The 25,402-nt window shown below is 42.9% G+C and overlaps 1 protein-coding gene across 1 annotated transcript in view; it reads right to left on the bottom strand.

Annotated features, from left to right (window-relative positions):
• Nucleotides 1-25,402, bottom strand: part of PARD3B (par-3 family cell polarity regulator beta) — a gene marked incomplete at its 5' end in the record, with an annotated part of 453,865 nt that overhangs the window by 381,262 nt on the left and 47,201 nt on the right. The window contains 2 exons of the mRNA XM_015415996.1: nt 9,617-9,749; nt 15,600-15,773. Of these exons, the coding sequence (XP_015271482.1) occupies nt 9,617-9,749; nt 15,600-15,773 (307 nt within the window). The remainder of the gene's footprint in view (nt 1-9,616; nt 9,750-15,599; nt 15,774-25,402) is intronic.

The following is a 25,402-nucleotide window of genomic DNA, read 5'->3' as shown; positions in this document are numbered from 1 at the left end:
GGGAAAGAGAGAAGGAAAAAAGGAGGGAAAGGAGGGAAAGAAAGAAGGAAAGAATGGAGAGATACTAGTGTGGCCATGGATAACATAGTTTTGTACTCTCCTCGTGTAACAGAGACTCAGTGGCTATATTTTGAGGGGCCAGTAGACTTTTTAGGGTCATTTTCTCTGAATAAACTGAACTGATATGATTCACTTCAGAAACTTCTAATGTTAAAGTGCTCTTCAGTGTACCAGAAATTAATCTGGTAGTAATACTATTGCCTTAAAACTATCTTCAAGGAAAAGACCAGAGAGTTTTAGTAAGGGGGACAAAGAGATTTAATTTCCATGATGTTGCAAATGAGGAGCAAACGAGGAAGATTCCAAAAGAAACTCAAAGTTGCATGTGCCTGGTCAGCAGGACAGACAGTGACATCAATAGTCATGGAGGATAAGCAAGGAAAAGTCTTGGGAAGATACACATAGAGACAAATAGGAAGGCGTGGAATAGGGACTTACAGAAAAACCTGACAGATGAACAGTGGTTGAAAATATGGGACTCTGCAGCTTACAAATCCAAAATTTTCTCCATCCGACTACAACTCTTTAAAACATACACAAGATGGTATCTCTCGCCTAAATGACTACATCACATGCATTCTAACTACAGTCCTCTTTGTTGGAAAGGGTGTGGAGAAAACAGTGATTTTTTACATTGCTGGTGGTCATGCCCCAAGATTCAATCCTTTTGGGAAGAAATTGTGGAAGAAATTTTCAAGATTACCACACAGAGACTGCCCATGGACCCCTCAATACTTCTCCTTAATTCAGTTGATGATACTCATCCTTTTACAGAAATTTCAAATCTTACATCTACGCTTCTTGCCACGGCAAGATTATCCATCGCCTCCAAATGGAAGTCTTCAGTCCTGCCATCTATCGCTCAATGGAGAGAAAAAACCTGGGAGCATTTTATCATGGACCGTATCTCACATACTGTCAACGACAAACATTCCAATCCCACCAATACACACTCCAAGTTTGTTAGAACTTGGTTCAGCTATTTACAGTATATGTCTGAAAGAGATCTTCTTCCATCCAATCCAGCTTACATAGAATGGCTTAATTTTTAATGATCTGATGAACACTCAGTAGTGTCCACACAACTTATCAATTACAAAAGAAAACAATATACCAAGTTGGTAAGATTCTTTAGCGTATTCTGGGAAAATGTGCATTTAAAAAGATGTTCTTACAAAAATTTATTACAATGATTCAAGGTTATAGTGTTGGTATTATGTATTATGAAAACTGAAAATTTGGTTGTTATATTTGTTATTTATCAGTATTATGCTTAATTAAAACATTTATAAAAAAAAAAAAGCAAGGAAAAGTCTTAAATGCTTGGAGCTGGCAGCCCTGAGGCGAGGTGAGAAGTTCCACAGGCACCGGCAAAATTCCACAGGCAGCCACGCAGGAAACGCCTGCCTGGCCTGGCCCTCCCCTCCTGCCTGTGGGAGGCAATGCGACCAGCCAAGTCGGCTTCCCCATGCTGGACCAGCCTCAGCACATGGCTGGAGTGGTGTTCGCTGTGCCCAGTCCCCCGCCTCCCTTTCCCGCCGGGGGTTGCCACCGGCTCCGTAGGCAGGTGCGTCAAGCAGCGCTGCTGCTCTCCTCCCCCTGCTCAGCTTCCTTTGTGTGGAGCCGCTGCCTTGTCAAGCCGCGGAGGCGGTGAAGGGAGCGGGCGAGAAGCGTTGCGGGTGGGGGCTGGCAGGGCGGCTCAGCTCCCTTCCTCCGGCATGAGGGTGAGGCGCTGGAAGCGGCAGCGACACAGGCTCCTGCTCTGGACAGCCAGGGCACCCGCTGCTCTCCCCCGCGAAAGTGGGATGGGGCACCGGCCGGATGAGCGGAGCAGGGCTTTTGGCGAAGGAGGGGAGGGGTGGGCTCGGAAACCAGCCAGAACGTTGTTCCATTGCATTCTAGCCCCAAAATAGACCTGCTTATAATATTCAATCATTCAAATGGTTTCTTTCAATACCAGTCTTTCAGCTCTCTTCCCCCTCTTCCATCTCTTCGTAGTTTTCTAAATTCTAATAACCACTATCTTCTCCGCTACTGCCCTTCTAACTAACATACCTACTAAGGCTCCCTAAATAATAAACATACTATTTCCAGATGTGCTCAGCCAAGTATCAGCCAGGTTAATGATGGCTCAGCTAGGTGGTCAAGTTACATTTCTAGTAGCCAGCAGGGCTTACTTTCTTGCTCCCAGCTACACAGGCAAATCAAGCTGTCCTTCAAATACATGGGAGCCACTTATTTGTGAGTGGGGAAATGCCCGTATGATGAAAATACGGGGGGACCACTAAGATACTAGTTCCATGGTGAAACCCACACAGTCGTCTCCCACCACTCTCGGTGCCAATAAAAGATAAGATGTCCTTACAAGGCTGGGAGAATATCTAAAAACTACCCAAGGAAGTTTCTTTTGTACCCACAGGCTTGTTGCTATGTGTCTATGACACCCTCCCTGCTGCAGTCATGACACTGATGCTGCACAGCAACCCAAGATACAACCTCTCCCTCTTTAAGTTATCCATGCCATTTAAAAGATTAGTTATTCTTATACTGATGTATACCGGAAGTCTTCCTTTCTGATTACCAGGAATGAATTTCTGGTTGCCACTACTAACCTGATGTTTGTATTTGTGGACCTCTGCCCCAATAATCTCATTTATATGAACACTTATCTTGAGCTAAACTATTCACTATACTCTATTAATTGCAGGTTATTAGATATGAGCTAGTTGGACGTATTATTACTAGCATTAATCCATATAGAAATCACTGTTTGCAAAAATCTTTACAAGTGAGACGGGGAAGGCAATGCAAGCAAATAATGATAGGAAACATATTTACTTGAAAGGAAGATGATCCCAAATGCAAGACGATCCCTGTTAAAATAATGTTGTATACAACTATTATTTTTTTAATCTCTGGACATAAAAGTAATTTATATGAAAATTTAAGATGCTCCCCACTTTTTCTTGATGGCTTATGTGGGGAAAGAATAATCTTTCTTTCAAGTAAACAAGGTACTATGGTATGAGAAAATGGGGTTCCTGTTTATGTCAACAAACTTGGTTCAACCATATCTGGAAACATTTTTGATGAAGCCAGAACTAGAAAAGACTGTACTAGAAAACAAGGACTGCAACCTGTAACATTTCAAAATTATAGATTAATCAACCCTAACTTTAGCTGATTGATCAAGAAAGACAAATTATAAATAGTTGACTTCCCATATTAAGAATCTGTGTGTTTATTTTTTGTGACAATTTTGGTTCTGGCTTGTTAAGTGTAACAGAGAATTAAAACGGGGGAAAAATTTAAATTGGTCTTTCCTGCTAACAATGGATGGTACCTTTCACTTTAAAAATTGTAAGTTTTCTTATACTTTCTTTTAACACAGGGATCTTCAATCTCATTGAGTCTGTACATGAGTCTGAGAGCCAGTTTGCTGTAGTGGTTAAGTGTGCGGACTCTATTCTGGGAGAACCAGGTTTGATTCCCCACTCCTCCACTTGCAGCTGCTGGATGACCTTGGGCAAGCGATAGTTCTAGCAAGAGCTGTCCTTGAAAGGGCAGTTCTCTCAGATCTCTCTCAGCCCCCCCCTTACTTCACAGGTTGTCTGTTGTGGGGAGGGGAAGGGAAAGGAGTTTGTAAGCCACTCTGAGACTCCGAGTTAAGGGTGGGGTATAAATCCAATCCCTTCTTTTCTTCTTCTGGAATGCTGAGAACAGGTAGCGGGCACTACCTCAAAACGTTTGCTGTAAAGACAAAGGCCAGTCACAAAATGGCTGCCATGAAGTATGAGACCAGTCACAAAATGCTAAGCAGGATCAACTGCGATTAGTCCTGGGGCGGGAGATCACCGAGGAAGGCCAGAGTTGCTACGCAGACGCAGGCAATGGCAAACCACTTCTGTTCATCTCTTGCCTCGAAAAGCCTATGGGGTCACTGTAAGTCGCCTGCAACTTGATGGCACTTTCCACCCAATTGAAAGACAATGAACTTAAAAAAAAAGTTATTTCACTGAGAAACCTAATATGGAAGAAACATTTCTAAATGTAGATGTTTGTGCTCATTTTAAATTTCATTATGTCAAGCCATTCCTTAGGGCAAACATTAGGGAAACATAGCCACAGAGATGACAGCAAGTCCCTTGGCTGCTGGTAAATTTCTTGCAAGTTACAAACCCCCTGATGAGGCAGATTCCAGTAATCTTTCAGCAACAGAAATGTGAAGTTGCTGGCACTGAAGTGAGACTTCTTTGAAGAGGTTGTACTTTTTAAAAAATGCTGTCTTGGCACAACAGTTTGGCAGAGGAACAAACTGAGGACCTCTGGGTGGCAAGTATTAGATTATTCATATAAAAATAGACTGAATGCTAGCATGTCAATACTGGCTTTTAAAGAACCTTTTCTTCACATAGTCGTAGGCAAAGCAATTTTTTAAAAAATTGATGGTTAACAGCTTTTTTGCCTGGGCTTTTTATGTTCTCCTTCATAACACATAACAACAATAAAAAGATCTCTTTTAAAAATCCTAAGGTGAGTTGTTAGAAGTTCTATGCTTTTCTGCTGAGTTTCGGGGAAAGAACAGTCGGAGTGATGACATCAATCAATATTCCTGTTTGCTGTGGAAAATCCCGTGGTGTATCCTTCACTCTGCCCTGACTTGGACAGCCCAGGACAGTCCAATCCCACCTGTTCACAGAAGCTAAGCAGGGTCAGCCTGGGTTAATACACAGATGGGAGATCACCAAGGAAGTCCAAGGTTGCTACACAGTCCTAGGCAATGGCAAACCACTTCTGTTGATTTTTTCCCCCTTGAGAACTCTATGGAAGTCTCAAGTCAGCTGCATCTTGACCGCCTTTTCCTCCACCATCCTTCACTCTGTCACGTCTAAGCCTTGCTTCGCATAACAAGAACTCCATGGGTTGAATCCGACAGCTGCACAAGTGGAAGAAGTGCACACAAAATAGGGCCTTCCCCACAATTTCTCTTCCTCCTGGATTTTCACTCCTCAACTGGTTGAATTCCAACATCATCTACTGCAGGTAGCGCCAAATGACGTGGGGGCTAGGTTGCACTGAGGGAGAATTGAACAAAATCCTCTTATTCTTGTGTGAGCATAAATATGAAGCAGAGTTTGCCACTTCTGTGCAAGAAGAAAGAAATATTCCCTCAGTTCCCCTTCCTCACTGCAGTGCCCCCACTGCACTTTGTTCATGAGAGTCCCCGGACCCTCAGAACAATGTTTTCAAGATACAAAAGGTCTGGGGGGAAGGGGAATAAAAATATATATATTGTTGTTGTTGTTGTTGTTATCGTATAGCATTGTATGTAGAATAGCCAGGAGAGCCTAAGGTTGTCTGGCAGCCAGAAGTTCTAGCTCTTTTAGCGTTATGCACCACTAGGTGGTGAGCTAGACTTGTTTTTAAGGCAAGAACCTACAGTGGAGGCTCCTTTCGTTGATGCATCCATAGGCTCCAACTTCTGTCATTATAGGACAAGCTTGAGTGGTCCTTGGGTTTGCATATGTGTGCTCATGTAGGTAATTATATGCTTCTGTTTCACGGAAAGACCATGGTTCATCATACAGTGGTGTCCCTGATCAGCCAAGAAGGTTCATGAGGGACCTTGGGGCAGTCACTATCTCAGCCTAACTTCCACAGCTTTGTTGTGAGGATACTGTGGGCGAAGGGAGAACCACATATTCCACCTGGAGCTCCCTGGAATAAGGACAGGATAAAATGTAGTGGTAACTTTGCTTTTCGGGGATGTGGAATGTTATAGTATAGCCCAAATCTTGTCAGATCCTGGAAGCTAAGCTGGGTTGGTGCTTGGATGGGAAGACCACTAAGGATGATTCTGCAGAAGACGACAATGGCAAACCACCTCTGCTTAATTACTTGCCTTAAAAACCCTGTGGGTTTGCCATGTCAGCTGCAACTTGATGGCATTTTACACACACACACACAAACAAACAAACAGAAAAAACACACTTCATTCTTCTCCAGACAAAGCATGAAAGAATCCCCAAGGTTGTTCCCAAAATGAGAAACTATGGTTTTTATTTCTTTTTCTCTAAATCATGGTTTGTCAGTACATGTGTAGTATGTCAGTATCTTCTGAGATCCAAGTTTGCCTCTCTCCACTCACTCCACTTCAGTTTCATTACACAGTTACTAACACATGTAAGGCTACAGTCACCACAAGATATTTGTGCTTCTGTCTTCTCACACAATCTCTCACTGCACCCAATAAATACTCAGTGTAATCCAATACTCAGTAATATATATTATAACATTTCCTTTTCTTAAGTCTGTCTTCTATTTTATACCATATCTCATCTTAACCATAAGACAATTTAATTTGATCATTTCCCTTTTTAATTCTCTTCATGGATCAACATTCCCCCGTCCTTTTCATGTCCAGTTCTCTCTTTTAACCAACACTGCTCTTGCTTACTTATTAAAACACATTTTATACCGCTCTCTCCACAAAGTACTCAAGGTAGTTTTCAAAGTCATAAAAACCGTGAAAATAACAAACATCACAAGGCAGTCAGAAGATAACAGTTCTTAAAAACCATTGTTCTTAAAATAGCTTTAAAAATGACACTGAAAACAAATGACAAAAACAGTTTGCTGCAGTAGAAGGCCAAGCCAAAATCAATCAATACAATGCAACCAATATCAGAAGTGTGAGGAATCAGCAATTGCTGAACAAACAAACAACAACAACCAGTTAGCAAAAAAATGTCAGCCTGGTGCCAAAAAGTAAGTAAATTTGTAGTATAGTAGTAGTAGATCTAGCCAGGCAGAGGTTAAGGGCATTCCAGCATTTCATAGGTTAACAGAGCAAAGACACACAGAACAAGGCTGCTGAGGACTATCTATGTGCCCAGCCAGGATAATATCTTCAGCTGCTCCATCTTAACTCTTCTTTCGTTCTCATGGTCCATTTCATTCCACTGGTTCCACCCACACCCCTCTACATGAGTCTGTTACAACTGTAAAACTTCTAGTGGAGGCCCCTGACCTTGTGCAAGCGTTATCAGACACTGCAAAGAACTGATGGCAAATGACAAGCAAGAAGAATAACCAGAGGGAGAGCCATCATGCTCTTTGCCCACCATGATCCTAAGACACACAGCAGGACCAAAAAGCAAGGGTATATTCATCATGATTTGGGAGCACGCAGCACATAGTACACCATTATAAGAATGTATTTGCTGGCACAGCAGTTCTTAGAATTAAGGCTGCATGTTTTCCATAGTTTTTTCAATTACATAAATTCAGGTAGACCTGATTTCCCCCCTTCCCATATACAGGGAGAAGAATTGCTATTTTCCTCCAAATTTTAGCTTGCCTTTGACAAGTGTTTTGTCTTTTTCCTCCTAACACTCTTTTTGACTTCACTGTTGGGTGTTAAACACCAATCAGCCTCATGGGTTACTTACCTTAGAGGTTCTTACATTTTTATTGTTTTGAATCCAGAAAACAAGTAAAACAGAAATTAAATTAACAGTATGATCCCCCCCCTCAGATTAACCTGAGTATAACCAACCATTCCTACTGTTTAAATTCCTACACAATGAGAAGAATTGATTGTTTTCCGTTTAAATACAAGCTAAATGTGAAAGTGATAACAGGAAAATAACCAGGTAGTGGCAACATCTGTTTGCATCTAAATTTACCTTTTTGGAACCACTACCACAAGGCCACAGGCCACTGGGAGTGTGAGCCCAGGCACCACCCATAGTCTCCCCCACCACTGGTAGCTGACAATGAACCATCCACCTGGGAATGAGTGGGGGTGCACAAAGAAGGGGGGGATAGGCAGTTCTAGCCTCTCTTCTCTCTTCTCCCGCAGCTGGGATGAGGTGGAGCCTCACTTAGGAGTTTCGGCCTATCCACAAGACTATCACAAGTCACAACCCACTTTTGGTCCCAAAGACTAATCTCACCTTCTTACAAAAATAAAACAAAATAATTATCAATAATATGAAGCCAAATACCTGAGCTATGTAAGGATTTAAATAACATTTAAGTTTAGCCCTATGTTTCAGTAACAGGGTTGCATCCAACCAGTTTTAATACTGGTGAAAAAGAGAGGAGGGTGTCCACTGCTGAGGATCGTGGGACTGGTGTGAATTGAAGCCACGCGTGACTGGGGTCTTTAATAAGAAGGGAAATCAGGCAAGGCAAAGCAACCAATGCTAGAAGGATCCAACTCACAGTTTGCCATGCAGCATGGGGTGGCAAAGGTGTCTGTTAATGAAGAATAAATCTAACCTTCCTTTGGGTTCACCAAAGTTCTTTCAAACTCTGGACCTCTAAATTTATGTTGAGGTTACTTGCAATCCTCCAAAGCTGCTATATTTTGCTTTAAAAGACAGTTAACGTTTTCAGCATTCCACACCACTCTGTGGCTCAAGATGGTGCACAATATAACTAAAGGGCACAGCAATCAAACTACATCAATTTACAAAAAATTGCTGCAACAGTTCAAACATTCACAGATTGAGGACAATAATGTATTGGCATTTCCATGTTGTTTTAATCCAGAATTCCTTTTTTTCAACAGGACATCCAGTCACTGAAGTGCTTACGAACTTCCTCGAGTTTCAATGTTCGTTTCGAGGCAGTCTTTATCAAAATTCCTATTTTAAAATAAACACAGTGCATATAATATAATGTAGGAAACAGGAACCCTGAAAGACTTTGAATGTATGTTTAAACTATTTGACCCCTTAGCAATATGAATGTTATACTAACTGTAACCTTTTCTAACTTGTAGAATGTGTCATCTTCGTAAATATTGGATTACTTTGTGAAAGAATTACAACTAAACAGTATGTATAAGTATAATGATTTTTATTGTAACAGTACAAGATTGGTCCTTTCGGGGTTCCTGTTTCCTACATTATATTATATGCACTGTGTTTATTCTAAAATAGGAATTTTGATAAAGACTGCCTCGAAACGAACATTGAAACTCAAGGAAGTTCGTAAGCACTTCAGTGACTTGATGTCCTGACCTGTTGAAAAAAAGGAATTCTGGATTAAAACAACATGGAAATGCCAATACATTATTGTCGTTTTCCTGTGAATGTTTGAACTGTTGCATCAAGATGGTGCACACCAAACTCCTCACTCCCATCGGAAGGGACTTTGTGAGAACATAACTGTTCACATTACAGTCTGCACGCTCACCTTATTAGAAGTCTGGTAACTTCTGAAACAGAAGAATCAAAGACCTATTGAGAACAAACACTTCATCCATACCTTGCACCCATAAATTGTTTTATATCCAACCGCACGCAGCAGGATAGCAAGCCCGAAACTGTCACTTAAGCGGGAACTGGTGCCAGGAATCTCATTCACAAGTTCTGAGTCAGCTCTTCCACCTGCCATGAAATCTTCATGCCTTACAAGTCTGCACTTACTCTAATTAATTGCCTTAGAAGCTGATAGTGTATTTCTTAAAACAAAGCGACTTGAAAAAGTTAGTTGTTTGTTGTTGTTTTTAAAAGCCAGTCAAAGTAGGATGCGCAGCACTTACCAGTCGACCTCTCTGGCGGCCAGCACGATACAGAACACTGTACAGCAGCATCGCTACGTCTGGGAAAGGTTGTAAAATTAACACTCCCTTCAGGTTCCGGTTTTGAAAATAACACCACAGGCTCTGTAGGCTCCTAGGAGGAAACAGAATCACACACGGCGAGATCAAATATGGTTAACAGTGGTGACCCCCTCCAAATCAGCCAACCCTATGTAACATTGTTTGTGCAGTACATATAGGGAGTCTGTTGTGCTGAAATAACATGAAACAGTCAATTGTACTTTAAAAGGTCATCAGTCATCACTAATAATAACTGTGTGCTGCCAAGTTGTAACCGACTCAAGGCAACTCAAGAAGAAGAGGAGATTGGATTTATATTCACTTGGAGTCTCAGAGTGGCTTACAATCTCCTTTCCCTTCCCCTCCCCACAACAGACACCCTGTGAGGTAGGTGGGGCTGAGAGAGCTCTGACAGAAACTGCTCTTTTTCAAGAACAGCTCTGACAGAACTATGGCTTGCCCAAGGTCATCCAGCAGCTGTAAGTGAAGGCATGGGGAATCAAACTTGGTTCTCCCAGATTAGAGTCCGCGCATTTAACCACTACACCAAACTGGACCACAGGGTTTTCAAGGAAAGAGAAGAGCAGAGATGGTTGCACTGCCTTGCACAACAGCCCCCCCCCCCATCTTCCTGGGTGGTCTTCCGTTCAAGTACTAACCATGGCTGACCTTGCTTAGCTCCCAAGTTCTGACGAGATGGGGCTAGTCTGGTCTACTGGTCTGCTCATCAGTTGTTACTTTCACACAAATGACAGAAAGCCAGTGTGATGTAGTGTTCAGATTGCAGGAATGGGATCTGGAAGGCCCAGGTTTGAATCCCAACTGGGTGATCCTGGGCTATTTGCCATCTCTCAGCATAACCTACTTCACAAGGTGGTTGTGGAAATGAGATTGTGACAGCAAAACCATGTAAGTGGCCCTGAGTTCCTTGGAGGAAGAGCAGGAGAACGATGTGGGGAAAAAAGAACAAACAAATCCTCCAGCAGGTCTGAATTTCTGGGATCCGCTAGGAAATACTCTTGACTCCTGCGATAAAAGTGTGATGCTGAGTCGCAACTAACCCACGGCAAACCCCATGACGTTCCATCTCTTGGGGTTTTCAGAGTAAGAGATGAGCAGAGGTAGTTTGACATTGCCTTCCTCTGCACAGCAGTCCCAGCCTTCCCTGGCGGCTTCAAGAGGGGATTAGATAAGCATATGGAGCAGAGATCCATCAGTGGCTATTAGTCACAAGGTATAGATTGGAACTGTGGGGCAAGTGATGCTCTGTATTCTTGGTGCTGGGGGGGGTCAACAGTGGGAGGGCTTCTAGTGTCCTGGCCCCACAGCTGGACCTCCTGATGGCACCTGGTATTTTTGGCCACTATGTGACAGAGTGTTGGACTGGATGGGCCATTGGCCTGATCTAACAGTGGCTTCCCTTATGTTCTTATGGTGATCTCTGATCCAAGTACTGACCCTGCTTAGCTTTTGAGCTCTGACAAGAACAGGCTAGTCTGGCCTATTATGGCTGCTGCAATAGCCTGCTGTTGACTACTGCAACAGTCTTCTCTAAACTATTTCAAGCTGTGCTCATAGAAGGTAAGTTGATGCCAAGACTGCCCAAGGACTGAGCCATACCTATGTACAGATCCTTGCAAATGTTTTCACTAGTATTTAAAAAAATAAAAATAAATCTGTTCCATGTGTTGTTAACAATATTTTAGGTCTCTTGACAGAAAACGTTGATTGCATTCTCGTTCTCCCTCTCATTTGAACTTTCTGGCCTTCCGTGACATCATTATGTAGCTAAAGCTGGCTGCTGAACACAACACTGTGACATCACCCCATTTGCTGAGTGATTTCTCACTGGCTGGGATCACCCGTGATGATTCCCCTGGGGGAGGGTAGGACCATCTAGTGAACAAACAGTGCTGAAGCAGCAGAAGCCAGAAAGACACAAGAGCACCAAACCATTGGGGCAAGTCAATGTTCACACAACCTCAGTATGGTCTGGGGAAATGTATCCCCATCCTACCAAAACTGGCATTTGGGACCTCATGAATATAAAATGTAGTGGAGAATTCGGCACATCCCCAGATTACACAAGCAAGGGCAGAATGTGGGCTAGAGTTTCCTCTGACCACAACTGGCTTCCCATTAGTGCTCCATCTGCGAAGGCAGCTTGTAGCCTTGTAAAGACAAGAGAAACGGTGCCAATGGTAATTTTTTGACAGCCAGCTGGTTCCCTTCTCTCAATGGCTGCTACATATGCTCGGTAATGAATGCACACCAGAGCAGCTTGGGAAGTAAATGGCAAATCCTTAACCCATGTTTCAATCTATTTGGCTTTTCAAAGTTTCTCTTCTCCAAATAATAACAATTCCACATTTGTTCTGACAGTTGCTTTGAAAAAACAAACAGTTTACTAAGAAGAGCTATTTTTAAAAGGAATAGTTTTACTTGTACTGGGAGGGAAGTGGGAGGGGTGGAGACAAAAATTCTCACTTTCCATACCTATTAAAAGCATTCATTCAAAATTAATTCTCAAAGCCATGCCAACCTGGCCTCTCTTCTGCAATCTCATGGCCCACCCATGCGCTATGAATTTTTGAGAGTTACCACTATAGCATTTGATGATTTAATGGTCTGTGTGTATACATGTAGGTGTGTTCACACACATTTGAGAGCATCCATGCCCATGCGAGTACACGTGCAATGTCATTTCTACCATGTACTATTTGTGGCAGATAGTATCATGCTGAACTGGGCTGGATCTAGGAGATAAAAAGCCACCTCTCTGCAGGAGAACATAGCTCCACCTGCTTTCAAAGATGGCGTCTCTGGCCCTCACCATCTACATGAAGCTGACACCTGCTCTGGCCCTCACCATCTACATGAAGCTGCTAGGGAAGCGCATTAGAGGTGCTGAATGGAGGTCCCACCAATATGCAGCTGATACCCAGCTCTACCTTTCCTTGTCAGACCCACTGTGGAGGTCCTCAACAAGTACCTGGAACAGGTAATGGGATGGATGACTGCAAATAAATTGAAGCTTGGTCCAGACAAGACTGAGACTGTTTATTTCAGGGGTGTCAAACTCATTTGTTATGAGGGCCGGATCTGACATAAATGAGACCTTGTTGGGCCAGGCCATGTGTGTAATAAAATGTAAAGCCAGGTAGCGGAGATATAAACTTTATAAAGGACACAAACACATTTTTTTTACTTAAAATAAAAACATGCTTAAAACATTAGCACTCTTGCAATATTTTGTTTATTTAACAGTATCTGATAACTGACACCTCTTGTTCTGAATTGTTGCATCAAAATGTCTGTGCTGATGCAGTCTTGAGTATGCTGTTCAAGTGTGTATTTGTAAGCTGCAAACCTACTTTTGATTTATTGACATTCACCACAGAAATCTCACGCTCACAGTTCTGAGTCTAGTACCCAGGTTAAAACATGAAATTGTTGAGTGATTAAGAGAGTGTGGTGAAGCAAGCTATGATGCAACAGCAGCAGAACTGGAAGCAGAAGACAGCCAGTTCCACTGTGGGCCTGATGGAAGCCCTCCGGGGGCCTGATTTGGCCCCCGGGCCACATGTTTGACACCCCAGGTTTATTTACTTTCTGATGCCCCACCTTCCTCTCCAATGGGCACTCAATAGCTTACATTGTATGTTCTTGGTCAATGATAAAGCTGCTCAGGGACAAAAGTCCTGGAGGGTGTAGCACTCTCCTGAGGGAACTGGCTTATAGCTTGGAGGTGCTTCTGGTTGAAGTTCCAGGCCTCTTACGTGGCATGTAGCTTCTTCCATAACTGTCAGTTAATATATCAGCTACGGCTACTCCTCAAAAAATATGATCTGGTCGTGGATCACATGCTGGTTAGATTACTGTAACCTACTATACATGGGGTTGCCCTTGACAGCCATCTGGAAATTTCAGTGGGGCCAAAAGAAGGTAACAAGATAATGTCAGAGGCTGGGTACAGGGATTGTATCACCCCTGTGTTACAAGCACTGATTGCCTGTCTGTTTCTGTGTGCATTTCAAAGTGTTGGTTCTTATATTTAAGGCCCTAAATAGCTTAGGGACAGGATACCTGCAGGACTGCCTCATCTCCTCCTGTACTGCCTGCTAGTTAAGACCTGTCTCCAAAGCCCTGGTCTCTGTGCCCCCACTTGCAAAGCAGAGCTAGGCAGAAACTAGAGACAGGGCTTTTTCAGGGGTGACACCTTTCTTCAGAATGCCTTCTCCCCTTGAAGTCCATGCAGTGTGTATTCATGTTTTTTGTTACCTGGGCTTTTAAACTACGCTTTACTTTTCTCAGTTGTTTTGTGATTTTCGTCTGGCATGAAGGCTACGGATATTTTTTAGGCTGCTCAACATTTGTTTGATGCTGTTTTTATTCCCCTGGCTTGTGTTTAACACAGATAGTTTATGTGATCGTTTTTATGTTATTTGTGCATTCTTTTTATTTGTGAGTCACCTCCAAAAAGCAAACCAAAATGCTGGAGCAGTTTGTAATCCTCTCATTTTGCTCAGCCACAAAATGAGAACGTGGTTGCTTTTCAGTTCAGTGTTTAGCACCGAAAATAGATCCATCACTAGGCAAAAGACCGTTTTGACCTCTGATTTGTACAACAGACATAGCAACTATGTACACTTCGTTTTCCTAACAAGACAGTGCACATTTTTAAACCCACGCAGATTTCATTCCATTACGGATCACTTGGTCACCCCTATGCCAATATTTGCAATGCTTTTCTGGGATCCTGCAGGAATCATGTGGCATCAGCTAAGTGTATGGAGAGGTAGCTTTAAACTAGTGTATGCTAGGTAGCAAGAGAGGTAGCTTTAGATTAACAGCAACAAGAAAAAAAATCTGCTTTTCTGGCTCTTTGATAAACAGCAGAATCAATAGTCCAACAACTGATCAGTACAGTGCCTAATTAGAGTATTCAGCTAGTGAAACAGAGCTGTCATGAAAAGGTTCCATTAGTGTCCCAGCCAATAAAAAATAATGGGTATTTAAACATATCCTGCTAAACCAAGCCAGGATGCAGCAGGGAAGGAAGTAGTTCGGGCAAGAAAAAGAATGGGTCATGGCCCACTTTGCTAGAGTCTTCAGCCTCAAATGGAATTACAATTGAACCGCAAGCATATCCTATAAAATTAATTTCTGTTTAAAATGGGTTTGATTCAGTAAAGGGCTGATTATGTATTCTTCATGGGGGTCGTGCAAGAAGTGTGTGTGCGTTTCATACATCAGGGTGATGCTCAAAGATATATTTGGGAGGGAGAGGAGGAAATGTGGTTTTGGTTTTCAGCATAAGACTACTGAAGCAGTATGAAGTAGGATTGGGGAACCTTTGTAGAGAAACACGTGAAATCTTGTTCTTGCTTCAACAGGCCAATAATTTAAAAACAGGATACTTGTTTGTGGGTAAGAATTGCAGGCTATTATGTAACAAAAAATGGTGGATTTCTCTCTCTCTCTCTCTTACTCTTTAATTTAGGGATTGTGTACAATGTGTTAGTTTTTCTGCATGAATAGCCTGATAACCCCTTGTGGTTACATTACAGTGAATAATTTGCTAGATGCAACATTTTGTCCTGTTTGTTTTCAGCATGAAGATTAAGGCAAAAATCAAAGTGCAAGATTTCTTTCTTGTGTTATACCAGAGTCGCTACCAGGATTAGTCACTGCAAAAAAACCCTGCACATTTTCAGTACATGCTGACTATAAATATTCCTTTTACATAATTATTTCATCTTATAGGTCTTCCAAAAGAATTTAATTATATATTTTACTTTTTAACGCATAACAGCCCAAAATCCAGATATAAGAACAGGAAAACTGATTCCATCGACTTCAACAGAAGTTCCTTAATACTTATAGAATGATGCAAAATGCCTGAAATAACCATTTCTCATACCGCTTCCGCTTGCCTATCCAGTCTCCGGAGGACCACTAGCTGGATCATCCCACGAATGTTTCCTTCCATAGACATGGAACGTCTCAAGGTCTCCATGGCCTCATGGTTTGATTTCCCAAGCAAAGATTCTCCATTAACTGCAAGAAGCTGGTCATTTGTTCGCAACCGGCCATCCTACCAAAAAAAAACCCCAACAGTATTAAATAGTTCTTTAAAAGTGTTAAATACTAGTATGAGCAAGACACAGAAACATGTATTTTTAAAAACACAATTGGAGGAGGAGGAGGAGGAGGAGGAATTTGTGGAGTACTAAAGCACAATCTGGCAAACATCTATTTTTAAGTAACTATACCCAGAAGGAATATAATGACTATAACAGACAGTGGGAATGGACGGCAACCTCAAAATGCACGGACAAACAGTGCCAGAAGCAAACTATCACAAGTAAACTTATGACATTGTTTTCAAATATTCTTCCTGCAACCAGAACCAACAGGCTGGTTCAAATATAACACCAAACCATGGCTTGGTGCTTAATGAAAAGAGCTCTGCATCAAAACCACAGTTGGCATTAAGATTGGTGGAAAAAAGATCAACAACCTCAGATATGCAGACGATACCACTCTAATGGCAGAAAGTGAAGAGGGCCTTAAGAGCCTCTTGCTCGGGGTAAAAGAGGAGAGCGCAAAAGTGGGCTTGAAGCTCAACATCAAAAAAACTAAGATCATGGCATACGGCCCCATCACTCCTTGGCAAATAGAAGGGGAAATCATGGAAGTAGTGACAGACTTCACGTTCCTGGGATCCCAGTTCCAGCAGACTGTGACAGCAGCCATGAAATTAAAAGACGCCTGCTCCTTGGGAGGAAAGCGATGGTGAACCTAAACAGCATGATAAAAAGTAGAGACATCATCTTGCCAACAAAAGTCCGCATGGTCAAAGCAATGGTATTCCCAGTAGTCATGTATGGCTGCGAGAGTTGGACTATAAGGAAGGCCGAGCGCCGAAGAATAGATTCTTTTTAATTATGGTGCTGGAGAAGACTCTTGAGAGTCCCTTGGACTGCAAGGAGATCAAATCAGTCAATCCTAAAAGAAATCAACCCTGACTGTTCCCTGGAAGGCCAGATAATGAAACTGAAAGCTCATATACTTTGGCCACCAAATGAGAAGGGAGCACTCACTGGAGAAGACCCTGAAGCTGAGAAAGATTGAAGGTCAAAGAAGACGGGGACGGCAAAGGATGAGAGTGTTAGACAGTGTCATAGATGCAAAGAACATGAAATTGAGCAAACTTCAGAGGACGGCGAAAGACAGGAGGCCTGGCGTGATCTGGTCCATGGGGTCGCGAAGAGTCGAACTCGACTGTGCGACTGAACAACAACAACAACAACATGATTCATGGAGAATATAGCAAGCATCTTCCAACATCTGCTCTTGAAAAAGGATACTGTCAGCCTAAAATAGAGCAGATCAACAGGTAATTGCAAAAAGCCATAGCTTAGTGAGCTCTATGCACACAGGTATCCGAGGCTGAGCATGGTGGTCACAGCCAACTTATGGTGACCTCACAGGGTTTTCAAGGCAAGAGACGTTCAGACGTGGTTTGTCATTGCCTGCCTCTGTGTCATGATGACCCTGGATTTTCTTGGTGGTCTCCCGCTGAAATATTACCCAGGGCGAACCCTGCATAGCTTTCGAGATTTGACAAAAGCAAACTAGTCTGGACTATCCGAGTAAGGGCCGGGTTCTTCACTCCATTCTAAAAGAACGCCCCGGTATTGGCCTAGAATCCATAAACTAGTAGGAATTTGAGAAGTAGCCTCCAACACCACACAAGAAACTATGGTAGTAATAAAACTGTGACATCTGAGGAGCACACATAGAAGCTCTTGTACATTTCTATGGAAACTTTCAGATCCTGTCCCCAACATGCACCATTTGGCATTGCAACCTCTCTCCCACCCCACAGACTGGAATTATCATAATATTGATACCTCCTCCACAACAGCAGCAAGCTTGAAACACTAGACCAGGGGTGGCCAAACTGTGGCTCGGGACCCACATGCAGCTCTTTCACACATATTGTGTGGCTCCCAGCAGGGCGGCTGGGGAAGTGGCATGCTCCCCCATCAGTCTTCTCTTCCCCAGCCAGTATTTCTGTTCCCCTCCCTGGGTAGGCTGGGGGGGGGGGGGGGCAGAGAAAGAAAGCAAATTTAAATGCGTTCTCAAAGCCCCCCCCCCCCGCCAGCTTGGAGAAGGGATTTGTCTCTTTAAATCCCTTCTCCAAGCCAAGCCGGCTGGCAAGGGGGGCGTGGAGGACGCATTTAAAGTTAAAACTGTTTTCTCTCCACCTCTCTGGCAGACTGGCTTGGCTCAGAGAAGGCATTTATCTATCTAATTTAATATGCAAATCTGCATATTTTTTCAATTAAAACGTGTGTGTTCATGTCTTGCGGCTCTCAAACATACGATGTTTATTCTATGTGGCTCTTACGTTAAGCAAGTTTGGCTACCCCTGCACTAGACCATCGTCTACTAGACATTAAAATTGATCCTGTAATCTTTCTGTGAAGAAATGCATTTTCCCTCCCTTTGAAGGTTTGAAATGAGCAAAACCTTCACTCTGAGTTTTAAAAGTCCCCCCCCCCAGCAGAGAACAGGCAGGAAGGGAGGAAGTCAGTTCAATTGCTTTCCAGACTTGCCTCAGCCCACCTTCATACAAATGCTAATAGGTCTAGACAATGGGATGGTCAAGCTCCCCTCCCCCCGCAAGCAGGGAACAGAGATTTGAAGGAATTAAATACTAGAGAGACTCCAGGAAGGAAAGGCCTGGAATCTTCAGGAAAAGCTTCTCTGACTGGACAAATCTGGACATTGGGTGGGGAAAAGAGAGGTGATAAAACTCAGGGGAGTGAGGAGAAAGCTCTCTTTCATTGTGTTCCAAGTCTATCAGTGTACACCTCCCTCTTAACTGAGGTCTGGAAGAAGGCATCTGAGAAAATACAAGATTAATTCTGATTAAGAGACGTAGAGCATGGGCTCCAAGTATAAAGTGACCTGATGAAGCATTGTGGGAAACAGATTGTTTACCCGGGAAATCTGTAGTTGCATGGCAATTGTTGGAAGCAGCAGCACTGCATGACGTAAAATAAAGTAACAAAGAAAGAAGAAGCAAATGTGTGGACTGTAATTGGACTAGAATCAATTTTGCACAGTGAACATTGGTGGGGTGCAACCTTGGTTGAGTCACTGTGGTCCATTTGTGGCTGGATCACCCCTGGTAATGGCAGAACCACAACAAGAAGTTTGAACAATCCTGACCTGGAGAGGCAAACCAAATCTCATCAGATCTCAGAGGCTCTGTATTTATAATAAATCTCTAGTATTTATTGCCTCTGTAAGCTGCCCTGAGCCTATTGGGGAGGGCGGGGTATAAATGCGAAAAAATAAATAAATAAATAGAAGCTAATACCAGGGCCGGGAGGCAGAGGCGGGGTATCAAGCCTCTATGTGTCCTCCGTGCCCTAGTAGGAGTTGTCAGAGGTCACCATGACTTCCAGGCATGGACACACACACAAAAATGCAAAAATGCAAAAATTAAAAAATTTAAAAAGGTGTATGAATAATCCTCATTTTGTGACTATGGGAAGTAACACTACTTCTGCAATCTAACCATTTAGCAGAAGTTGCTTTCACCCTCTTCATCTTACCCCCCCCCCAAAGAATGAGGACTAACCTGCCTTTTTTAAAAAAAAGCAAACTCAAATCACCAAAACAGATTCCATGTTGCAGGCCATGCAGTGGTATATTGTACAACAATGGTCAAGGACATCTCAATTTGTATCCTGCCAGGGTGGTATAATGGGTCAGAGTACTGGACTAGGGCCTCGGAGATCCAGGCTCGAATCTTCACTCTACCATGGAAGCTCTCAGGGTTAACCCTGAGTCAGTCACTCTCAGCCTAGCCTACCTCACAGGGCTGTTGTTGTGAGAGCTCTGTTGTAATCTGCTTTGGGAGAAAAAGTGGGATATCTCTATCTACATAAATTAATAAGTATCCCAGATATACTTCATGAGCTGCTTGCACAGGAGCCATTAAGGACTTATTGCTAGGCATCTTTAGAAAACTAATCAAGTAAAGATAAAAAAAAAAAGGACAGGGAGCCATACATTCATAAAAATGGGACTTCATTTTAAAATTCAGTATCTGCCACTATGCCCATAGTAAACAATTCCTCTCTTAGAAGAAACTAAAGGTCCAATAACAATTCTTATTAAGGAAGTGGTCTCTTTTATCTGAGATATATCTTCGTTTACATAATTCATGTCAATTCCATAAACCTGGAGAAACCTAATATGGACCAAAAGAGTCTGCGGTGAAAAGCGAGACACGGAAGAGGAAGCAGCATTGAAAAACCATTAGCCTGCTTACAATGAATTTGATTCAATCATAAGCTCATTAAGAGTTTTCTATAAGCACTTGCCAGAGCTGCTTACATCTGTCATATGTCTTAGTTGTCTATAATATGTATATTTTCAAATCTGATTGTCCCCCCCACTACCACTAAAGCATTCGATATATTCTTATTACAGTGCTGCCAAGTCTAACTAAACACTGTTTCATTATAAATACAGGCCCAAGCTGAATAAAGTACAGAATACTCCAAGGGGAAAAGGGAGGGTGAGGGTGCCAAAGTGAGACAAGTAGTATGGAAGGCTGGTGTAGAGTTCTTTGCCGTAATAGTTTTGGTAAGAAGGGTAATCACATGGACCACCATGAGACTCAACTTTCCACGTAATTTGAACATTTACAGTCATTTTCCCTATGGTGGGAAGCATTTGCAGTGCATTTTCACCAGCAAAAATCTTTAAAGCCCTGTAATGGCCCGGAACTAACATACCTTAAGGACCGCCTACTCTCGTATGAACCTACCTGTATAACTCCGGTCATCTTTGGAGACCCTGTTACAGTTGTCCCTGCCATCTGAGACTAGACAGTGGAAACGCAAGAAAGGGCTTTCTTGGGCACAGCACCAAAGCATTGGAAATCCCTACCCAGGGAAATGTGTCTGTCTCCCTTCATTCGAGTCTTCCAATAGTGGGTGAAAACTTTTTTTGTTTTGTTTGGCATACCCCCAATTACTGTTACTGGCCGTCCTTTCTGGTTCTGGTGCTGTTTGTTTATGTGTTTTAGAAGGAGGAGGAGGAGATGGGATTTATACCTCGCCCTTCACTACCCAAAGGAGTCTCAGAGTGGCTTACAAACTCCTTTCCCTTCCCCTCCCCACAACAGGCACCCTATGAGGTAGGTGGGGCTGAGAGAGCTCTGACAGAAACTGCTCTATTTCAAGAACGGCTCTGACAGAACTATGGCTTGCCCAAGGGCATCCAGCAGGTGCAAGTGGAGGAGTGGGGAATCAAACCCGGGTCTCCCAGATTAGAGTCCGTGCACTTAACCACTACATCAAACTGGCTCATCAAATTTTATTGAATTATGTTATCATTTTAACTGTTGTTGTGAATTGTTCAAGTGTTTTTTTTAATATTTGCTGTCTTGGGGACTCTGATCATGTGGAAAGGCATCATAAAATGTTTTAAATAAATAATAAACACACAATATCTGTGGACAGGAAGATGATCACAACTTTGCTGAATATTTTACATATTAACATCCTTACTGAAAATGGGCTATTATTGCTTCTGCAGTAATGGAAGTGTACAAAAATGTATGCTATTACATCAAAGGATGCTATAAGGATCCTCACCCCCCGGCAGCATGCAGTATAAGATATATGATATAATCTTTAAATGGAGTTTTAGTCTCCTAAAAAATGACTGCCATTCATTTTTAATTATTACTGTACTGTATGAAAGAAATGACAGAAGAAATTTCATAATGGTTCTAACAGTAAGAAAATTTCAGGGCCCCATGTCAAAGAAAGCAGACTCCACGACAACAGGGCTACCAGGAATTCACCTATGGGAGGTGCTTTGTAATAGATGCGGGGCAGGGGGGGGGGTTGATGAAAGGACTGTAGAGCAGATATCACACGGAGTATTCATAGGTTTTTGTGTTCTAATAAAATCTTCACTAAAATGAAGAGAGTTATTCATTTCACTGATCAGAAGAAAGAATGAAGATTTTATTGTTGGGAGCTCTTATAAAGATTTTTGAAAAGCTCCTGAAGTACCTTTTTTTTTTTTTGTCTGCAAGTCTCAGTTCTTTTGTTAACGTTTATCCACAGGAATTGCCTCTCATAAGGAACTTTTTAAAAAAACTGGGCAAAGTTGGGAAACAATTGTTTCAATGGAGTGTGCAAAGTCTTACCCTATAAAGAGCACTGTGCCTCAGACTTTGAGATGCACCCGTAGGTTGCCGTGACAGATTTTATTCCAAGATACTTGCATGGGCATACCATTAGAGCAAGAATCCCCAATGTAGTGTCCTTTTCTGACTGGACTGGTTTATCATAGCCTGACATTATAGGGAACAGATCCCAAAGTAATTCCCCCTCAAACCAAAAAATGTAGTACACTCTTCTCTACCCACAAACTCCATTTATGCAGGAGGAGAGGAAGAAGGGCAGCCTGCAGCTGCATGCCTGAACTCCAAGGGGCGAATTTGCCGCTTGGGGTTCAGGTGTGCATCCCCACCCTTTAAATGCTTTGGACAAGAGGCAGGGGGGCCACGCATGCCTGAACTAGTACAGGTGCAGTGGGATGCCAGTCACCAATGTGTCGCTGTCACTTTTTTGTGATGTCATTGAATTGGAGACATCCCCACCCCCCAAAGTCCCCTGCTAGGGACTAAGAAGGACCTGGCAATCATATTTTTGTGGAGGATTCCTTATGGCCAGACATGATAATCTGCTACCAAAATCCAGTTTTGTGCAGAATTTGGTAGCATTTTATAGAAACCATCACTCTGCACCATAGCCTTGCAAATGAATAGAAATGCAATCCACTACACCTGGATTACCCCAACCTTTTCAAGCCTCTGGTCACCCTTGATATTTTGACATTGGGTGGTGGGCATAAAATGGTGGCCTCAAGAGATGGAGCCAACGCTTCCGTTTTATGGCGACATGCAGGCAGATGCATCTCCCAGACTGCACACCAGCATGTAAGAGGAGGTGCGACGGGTCGCGGCCCCCCCGGAGCCTCGGTAAAAGGCTCCTAGCCAGGGGGCTTTTGAGGGGCAACTTCTTCGATGGTGAAATGCCGGAGAATTGAGGCTCTCCTCCGCCCCGAAAGTCCTGCCGCTGAGTGACCATATGGTACGAGTGCTGCTGACCGGGACAAGCGTTGGAGATCGGGTGGGGGGGGAACGATGCTGAGTGAGGCCGGATGGGCCAACAACAAGCTGTGAGTCGGGTTGAAGCGAGCATGAAGATATAAAAAGAAAACTGCCCCCCCCTATAAAAAGCGATGGGAAAGCGAGCGGGGGAGGGGTTCCTCCAAACCGCATAGACGAAACACGGACAAGGGGGGAGCGGAAAAATAAGCATTTAAATTTGTTTTAAGAGACTTACCAGAGCGCAGATGAAGAGGCTACCGAGCTCTCAAAACTGTTGGCTGATTCCTTGTGCCCTCTGCTGGAGGAGATGACTAATATCAAGCTACAACTGTCAACAATTGGGCAGAGTTTGGCATCACAGCAGTTGCAATTGACTCAATCATTAAAAGCAACGGAGCAAATGGGAGAGAAGGTGAAGGAAATGGACGCCAACACAGTAATAGTTAACAAAAAGATGCAAAAGCTGGAAATGAAGCAAGCCACGGGAGAGTCAAAACTTTTACAGCTGCAAATGGAGAAAGCAAATTTGGTTCTTCGGTTCCAAAGGGGTCCCGGAAATTAAAGGAGAGAATCTGAAGCAACGATTAAGTGAAGCAATAGCCCCAATGACAGATTGGTCAGTGGAATATCTATATAGCGAGATGGATGTGGTCTACAGGTCCTATTCCTCATACATCAGGAAAAACAATCTGCCTGGGGAAATAGTGGTCAGATTCTCGAAGAGACATGTGAGAGATGCTATTTTGAAAGCAACTACGGGAGTACCCTTGAAAATTGGAGACAACAACATCAGGATTTTAAAAGACATTCCATTTGACATAAGACAGAAGATAAAGAATTACAAAGAACTAATCCTTTTCTTACAAACAAATGGCATCAGTTACAGATGGCTAATTCGAGAAGGCCTCATTTTCAAACTCCACGATAAAAAAGAAAAGATTGACTCTGTTTTCAAAGCACGTGACTTTTTGCGAACACAGCTTGGTGAACCAGAAGAGGACAGAAAGGAAGAAGAAGAAAGCAAATCTGATGGCGAATTGGGCTCGGGGTCGTCAGACGAGGACTCCCCTTCTGAAAAGGGGGCGGCTGTCCCCAAAAGCTCATATAAACTGAGGATTAGAAAAGAGAAGAATAAATAAGGGCTGAAGGATTGTGCCTGAAAAAATGTTGAAATAACTGTGGGATGCTCTGGGGATCTCTTTAAACAGTTAAAGGGATAGTTAATCGATAAGTAATTTAGCATATCCGACTATGTTCATTGTATTACTAGCTTTTTAAAATAATATTGATATAAGCTGATGTATTGATCTCCTACTCTTGGGTTTTTAGTTAGTAGTGGGTCTTTCTCCTTAGATGTAGTTCCCTATATTTTCAGTTATAGTTTGTAGTCTTTTTTAAAAAAACAAACAATAAAAAATTCCACTTACGGGGATCTAAAAAAAAAAAAAGAGGTGGAGCCAACCACAAAATGTCAAGGACTGAAGTTATGAATAAATCTACTGGTAGTATTTCAGGCAGATGCTCAATTTAATGGGATGGCTTTTAAAGCGATTTTTTTTCTTGCATATGCACAGCTTACCTTCAGTCATATAGTGAATATCTTTGTGCTGTGGGGGGAAGCTGCTGCTAAAGCAAGTTTTAAAAGATCTCCAACAGCTAATCACAAGCTGAGGGACCAACATACCTGAGGGACCGCCTTTCCCCATATGTACCTCAGTGAGCACTGTGTTCAGGGTCACAAAATCGATTGACCCTCCTGAGCCCCAAAGATGTCAGACTGGCAACAACTTTCTCAGTGGCGGTTCTGTACTGGTGGAATGAGCCTCCAGAAGAGATCAGGGACCTGTGGGACCTTTTACAGTTCCGCAGGGCCCGCAAGACGGAGCTCTTCTACCAGGCTTTCAGCTAAGGAACCGCCGCCACCGCCACCATCACCACCAACATCATCACCACTAAAAAAAGACAGAGCCCTGTGCCCAATTCCACCATTACAGACTGTGCCAGCCGCATATATATGATAAAGATAAAGAACAGATGAACAAAGGGCTGAAAGGGCAGCTTGAAGGAAGTGGATTGCAATGAAGTGTGCAGCGGTAAATTCCAGACTTACGGAGAACTTTTAAACTTTTTTCTTGTATAAACAATGACACAGCGGGAGAAAAAATGGTGTTGAAAGCGAAACTTAAAATATGAACTGCAAGCATAGCATCAACGGTCACTAGACCGGAAGTAACCACAGACTTTCCCAAACTGACTGCTGTAGCTTTGTGCCCTCTACTGGACCAGATGACCAACTAACATCAAGCAGGAGATGTTGCAAAAGGAACTAAAAAAAAAATTCAGCGAGAAAGAAATAAACCGGATGTTCCTGAAGCAACAACAGAAAGCGGAAAATGGACCTGAGAAAATGGAGGAGAATGAAGACGAAGAAGAAGACGAAGAAGAAGACGAAGAAGAAGACGAAGACGAAGACGAAGACGACGACGACGACGACGACGACGACG

Source organism: Gekko japonicus, unplaced genomic scaffold (assembly GCF_001447785.1).
Source record: "Gekko japonicus isolate JY-2015 unplaced genomic scaffold, Gekko_japonicus_V1.1 scaffold123, whole genome shotgun sequence".
NCBI lineage: Eukaryota > Metazoa > Chordata > Lepidosauria > Squamata > Gekkonidae > Gekko > Gekko japonicus.
The sequence above is the reverse complement of the archived record's forward strand: the minus strand, read 5'-3'. Positions and strand labels throughout refer to the sequence as shown.